The sequence below is a fragment of the Convolutriloba macropyga genome, unplaced genomic scaffold (assembly GCF_964194025.1).
Source record: "Convolutriloba macropyga unplaced genomic scaffold, txConMacr16.3 SCAFFOLD_1095, whole genome shotgun sequence".
Lineage (NCBI taxonomy): Eukaryota > Metazoa > Xenacoelomorpha > Acoela > Convolutidae > Convolutriloba > Convolutriloba macropyga.
The window spans coordinates 28,504-34,500 of NW_027453023.1; the positions used below are offsets into that span (position 1 = coordinate 28,504).

The window sequence follows — 5,997 nt, forward strand, 5'->3', positions numbered from 1 at the left end:
GAACGGTGCATGGGGAGCGGGGAAGGTGGGATGGAAAGGCCAGGAGATTCTGAGCTCCTCTGAAACATCCTTCCTTCTGATCACGAGCAGTGTTTCAGCTCAACGTGCTAACTATTCAGCTAACGCGAAGCTTGAGTCATTCAGGACTCCTTGTGAAGAAGTGAGAACACCCAGTGCAGCTAAGAAAGCTGCCTGAAACTAGAAAGTTGTACAGCAAGTTTCATCCTACTTCAAACATGTGACAGACTGGCAAAACCGTTGCCACACGAGGAGAGTTTTTTGTCTCCTTTTTGGCAGTTACACTTGTGCTCCAAAGCTATCTGTCGCTCGGTAGCGCTGTGGTAAAGCAGTGTATGCTAGCTAGTAGTGAAGTATTGTAGACAACATTTATGTAATCATGATGGCGCATCAAGGCAATATAAGCCACCCTCTCCTTATTTCTGAGACAGCTAGATTGTGAATGAAGTGGATCGTACGGTTACCCTGACCTCTGGCATATCAAAGAGTGACTGGCCAGGCTCAGAGCACCTATAAGATAGTGCCCTGCTGTACTCATCTCTGTCGTTTGTGCTGCTGCTCCGTGATAGCACACTGACAGGCGAATGAGCAGTGTTTCTGTCTGGCATAGAGTGAATGGATCGAAGGACGCGCCGGCAGCTTCTGGGGTCCCTGACCTTATCTGGGTTCATCACAGGGAATGAGGGAGTGATTGGGCGTGCCTCGTCATGATACACTGGGGAACCTTTGCTCCGTAGCTTCCGTAGCTTCACAGTCGGATGGAGATCTCGAGGGCTGCTGCTTGGTGACAGAGGTGGTGTTGACCCAGGGGCTTCTCGATTGCCGGACTCAAGGTGGCTGTCCAATCGCATCCCCAGCTCCCAAGCAACGGATTCCAGCGGCTTCTCGCCAGGACATGTTGTGTAGCCTAGGTTCATCACAGCGTCTGAATCTGTCAATCGCCTGAGGCGGAAGTCATCTGTCTTAATGTAACTCTGACGGTTAAGCGGTCTGCTGTTGTCTGACTGCGAGTGGTAGAGGGCACGTCGGTTCCGCGTTGCAGCTTTCATTGAAGTTACTGAGCGGCGAAGCAACCGGGGAGATGAACTTGCACAAGGACTGTTGGGAAACTGCAAGGTGTCTCCCAAATCACCACTTTGTGAAGTCCGCCGCACGTGCCTTTCACTGGTGCTAGTGACACAGTGCCTCAGCATCGGCCCAGAAACATATCTACCACTGAAAGATGGAGAAGCATCTTTTTCATTTGACAGCTCAAGGTCGAAGGGCAGATCAGCAGGCCACCTCAAAAAATCATCAGCGTCGTCTTCATCCTCATCAAAGACACTGAGGTCCTGGGCTGGCCAAGGATGCGATGGCCTGGAGTTCTTTGGGCTCGTAAATGACAGTGGACGGCCCTCCTCTTGAATGACTGGTGCGTCCTCGGATACTGTCAGCGACGTCAAGGCCGGTTGTCCATGCAACCAGGGGGAGACTGTCTCTGTCCCAAAGTCATGTTGGGACACATGCCCCGGATCCGATGCCCGAACCAAATTTGCTCTCCCTTCCCGTGAGGATCTCCTTTGCAGTTGATTCATTGCCACGATCATGGATGTGGGGGACACAGGGAGCTGCATTTCTATACTGACGCGTTGCAGGGCCATGCTGCAAAGCTCGCGGTGCGGAACAGCTGGCTCTCCAGGGACAGAGAACGAATGTCGTCGGAGGTGCGCCTTCTTCGGATCCGCCGGTTGTTCTGCAGCTGTGCTCGCTCTGGATCCTTGCACAGCATGCTTTGCGCTCGTGAACATAGGGGGCAGCCTTTTCAGCGCCTGGAAAGGCACAACCAGAGGCCGGCGTTACTGAAGTGATAAGTGATGAACTGCCTCCAGTGACAGACTGCATCGGCCTCAACCGAAAAATGCATGGGGGAAATGAACACATGGCAACAGGCGTGAACGCAGTGGATGTCCTCACCTGGCTGAGCCGGGTGAAGAAGGAAGATTGTTCCTGCCGCGTTTCATCTGACACGGTTTTGCTGTTGCCTTGTGCAGTAGAGTCGAGTTCCGTCCCGCAAGCTACGATATCCGCGGCTGCCTCTTCCAAACCGCTGCTTCCAACTTCGCTACCGGTGCTATCCGAGGCTGATCCAGTGTCGAGCACTCCACTCGCGAAGACACGCTCGTCGCGCGGTACAACATCAGGGTTGTCGCTGGGTGCACTACCAAGGCCGCTCATGGCAAAGCTGGTGACTGACTCGCTGCCTACTGCTTTCTGCGGGTCTCCCACACCGCTTGGCGACACTGCAGCGAGAAGTCGTTTCGGTTCTGACCCACCAACCGTACCGACGGGCTTGGAGCCCGCGTTACAGAATAGTAAAGAGGCGGAGGCCGGCAGGACTCGGCCCTGATCGGGTGCCCGGACGACGTATGCAACAGCTCCGCCGGACCTGGAGCGATGCGAGCGTGCTGTCCTCGTTTGAGGTGCTGATACGGTCGGGCTGAACTACCACCCGATCACTTTGGGTGAAAGCTGAAACTTGGACAGCCAGCTGTGAAGTTACGTGCAGGGGAGGGTACTCGGACCAGCGTGCTGTACTGCAGACTGTGTGCAGAACGCAATTGCTGCCCGTGCTCTGGACAGCAAGACCACTGACGGCTGGCAAGGAGAGTGCCACTTTGAGTGTCCCGACTGTTGGGAAGGGGTGGCAGAGGGGTGAGGCTGTGGAGTGTCGACGCAGCTCTACAGCACCGTCTGCTCGTTCTCCCGGGTGGATTTTCATGTCTGTTACGGGCAAACGGCACAACCTGATATAGTACTCGTACCTGCCCTACCTACGAGTACGAGTATATATCGTTATATGACATAATGGATGTATATGTCTTGTTATATGATCCATCTAGCTAATAAATAATAATGCTACACGTACGAGATGGCAAATAATAATGAGCTAATTCTAGGTAGGTGTGGTACCCGCTCTAGGTAGGTACGGTATTGACTCGAGGCATGTCCTGGCACTGGCGTGCAGTACTCCAGTCGTACAGTAGCCAGGTAGGTACGGTAGCCGGCGCAGGGTATACGATGGGCTGCAAACAGCAAGTTTTGTTGAATGGTTCTTGACCGTAGGTAGACACCTGTATCGGTACATGGACTATTATAATAACACAATAGATAGAATCTAGATACATACATAGAGTCTACGCTATACCTAATTAAAGCTAAAACCAATTGGATACTGATACTACTCGTAGGTAGTGCTGGCTCTCTTGACAGAGCTAGAGAGGGTAGGGTAGGTCCGTATGCATGTACACACGTATGTCATACGTTCGGTAGAATTGCCATATTATAAAAAAGGTACGGGAGGCAGGGAACTTTAGGTGTGTACCGTAGGTACCCCAGCCTGGTCACTTTACTCGTACGACGGTTGAGGTAGGTAGGGTACAGTACGGTAGTTGAGAATCACAATTTCCAGGTTCCAGGCAGCTCCCTGCTCCAGGCATGTATATTGTATAAAATGATAGTAGCAGTAGCCAGCTAGCCTTATTATTGGTAGTATGTAGGGATATTTTAGATTTTAGTTAGGGTATTCAGGGTACGTTTCGTAGTAGGAAATAATGGGAGATACTGCGTAGGTAGGGTACCTACTACTGTAGTACTAGCAGCACAACTCACGAGGCAGGCCGGCGGATGGCGAACTGTTGTAGGATCAGGTAGGATGGCGTTTTTGCACCCATTCAAATCTTGGAGTTTTGGGGTGACAGTTTTCCTGAATCTTGAACGTGTTTCCCAGCTCGCTTTTTTATCGCTGGATCTCACCACGTACAACTCTGTGAAAAGCAGGTCAAATATGAGGAACCGAATACCATAAAACGAGTTTTTTTACTACTACCCACGGGAGATGCCTTGAAACGAAATTGCGACGAAACTTGGAAGGACAATTCAGAATAAATACGAAGTCGTGCCGAATCCTCATCCACAGCGCGTCCGGACAGTGGCCTACATGCATGGCGCTCTCTAGATCGATATGGCTATAGAGCTCGCTGCACTGAGAATGATGTGCTCGTGCAGTATCGCTACTCGTACAAACGAGGGCACCATATGATGCAATCCAAGTTTGTACTACAGTAGTACGAGTATCTCCTACTACTAGCTCAGCTGGTATGCTTAGGTACTAGTAGGTAGGTACCCTACCCTACGAGTACGCGATTTGAGCAACCAACATGCATGCGACAGGCCTCGTGCATGATTTCGACGACTATTCGTTATGAATCTCTCGAATCTTATTCCTCCCTCGAATCGATATGATGCATTGATGATTGACGCCTCTTGCGCGTATATCTGGGTACGTATCCTAATTCCTATCCATATGTACGAGTACGATGTACCCTCGATCCTCGTCCGTATCGAGGATCATTCGACTAGGTACGAGTACCCTAGAGTGTCTTGTTCGAGGTAGGCCCCGCCGGCCGGACGCCAGTAGGTACCTACCTACCCTACGCTGGGGTAGCGGACGAGTACGATCGGCATGTATAATCGATCAACCTATCGCTCCCTGGAGGTAGGTAGGGTAGGTACGTAGGTACCCTATTTTAATTTAGGACTGGACTGGGGTAGGCTGGACCGATTTGCATGCCGTGGATAATAAATATAATAGTAGGGATACATGTCATATTACGAGTATAATAGTCAGCTACATACTCGTACATAGATAGTAGCTGTAGCTCTATTATATGTCGCTCTAGGGTCTAGACGCTAGATGATAGTGTGGTCCATCATGATCGTGTGATAGTAATTACATTACGTACGATGTGTGACTACGAGTAGTACTTATGTCGTGGCGAGAGTAGCGACCACCAAGACAGGGATAGAAAACCCCATCAAGACCCAAGAAACCCGCGGGAAGGGACGAGTACGTGACGGACGTTCCCAAGGTCCGCGGCCCAGCTGAAGACGAAGCGTCAGCTGGCTGTTGCTAGCTGCAACATTTTCGTTTTTATTTTATTTTCCTTGTTACACTGTTAAACTACATCGTGTACTTTACACAGTGTTTTGCTTTGCTATGTTTCACGCCTGCGGGCGAGTTGTTTGTTTGATCGTGTTTCTTGTGATAGAAATACTCCGAAAATAGTTCAGCCCAAGCAGAAGCTTGGAGACTGAACCTGCTTTCAGACTCATTGTGTTTCAGCCGGCCCAAGACTGGGTCCGGCAATCAGTTTGTAAACCTTTACCATTTCGTATGAGTTGCGGATCGTGATTGGGAGGAGAGACAATCCAGCGGACAGGGATCGGAGCACGTGCGGAACATCATCGGCACGCGGAGCACTTACAGCGGTGAACCTCTCGCCCGCCCTTGCTTGCCTCGTTCCGAACGCATGTCTTCCCGCGGTGCTCCTGGGAGTGTCCGTCCCGTCGGTTCCGTCGATCATCGAACCCTGTTTGGGACACAATTCGTCGGGTAAAGGCATCTCATTCGATTGTTGGCCGAGTGTCGCGAGCGAGGCATCCTATCGCTCCATCAACAAAACCCCAAACCGTTTCGGGGACCAAGGTGTGCTATTGCCTGTTGATGTCGGCCATCGTTGCGTTCGAGTGACCTGTTTGCCAATCCCCATATGAATATGACGATGCGTGATGTCGGTGACGCGATCCGTTCGGAGAGACTTGCGTGAGTGATCGAACGGCTTGCATTGGGATCCCATGGGCCCTACGTAGACGCGTGCACCGACCGGGTTGACCGACGGCCAGTAGCGGACAAACGCCAAGCGGTACCGACGAAGCGGTATTCCCCAGAGCGACCGCTATCGACCCGATCGAGGAGGCCAACCCGACTCGAACATTGAGCGGCAGTTTCCGTCCTTTAGGAACGAATCGATTAGATTTTCCAAGCTTCAGGCGTGGAAGACACGCCGATCAGGAAGATAGGTTCCGCACCTTCGCGGACAAACACATCCCATCTCCGATTGGGGTGAACGCGGGCAGATCGAGCTCTCCCGCGACTTTGAG

The 5,997-nt window shown here is 51.6% G+C and overlaps 1 protein-coding gene across 1 annotated transcript; it reads right to left on the bottom strand.

Moving 5' to 3' along the window:
• Positions 1-311: 311 nt before the first annotated feature.
• LOC142357989 (uncharacterized) lies at positions 312-5,459 on the bottom strand. The gene is made up of 4 exons (XM_075409468.1): positions 5,223-5,459; positions 2,558-2,824; positions 1,972-2,499; positions 312-1,826 (listed from the first exon to the last, which is right to left on the bottom strand). The coding sequence occupies exons 1-4, from the start codon at positions 5,457-5,459 to the stop codon at positions 450-452; spliced, it is 2,409 nt and encodes an 802-aa protein (XP_075265583.1). The 3' UTR covers positions 312-449.
• Positions 5,460-5,997: the final 538 nt, after the last annotated feature.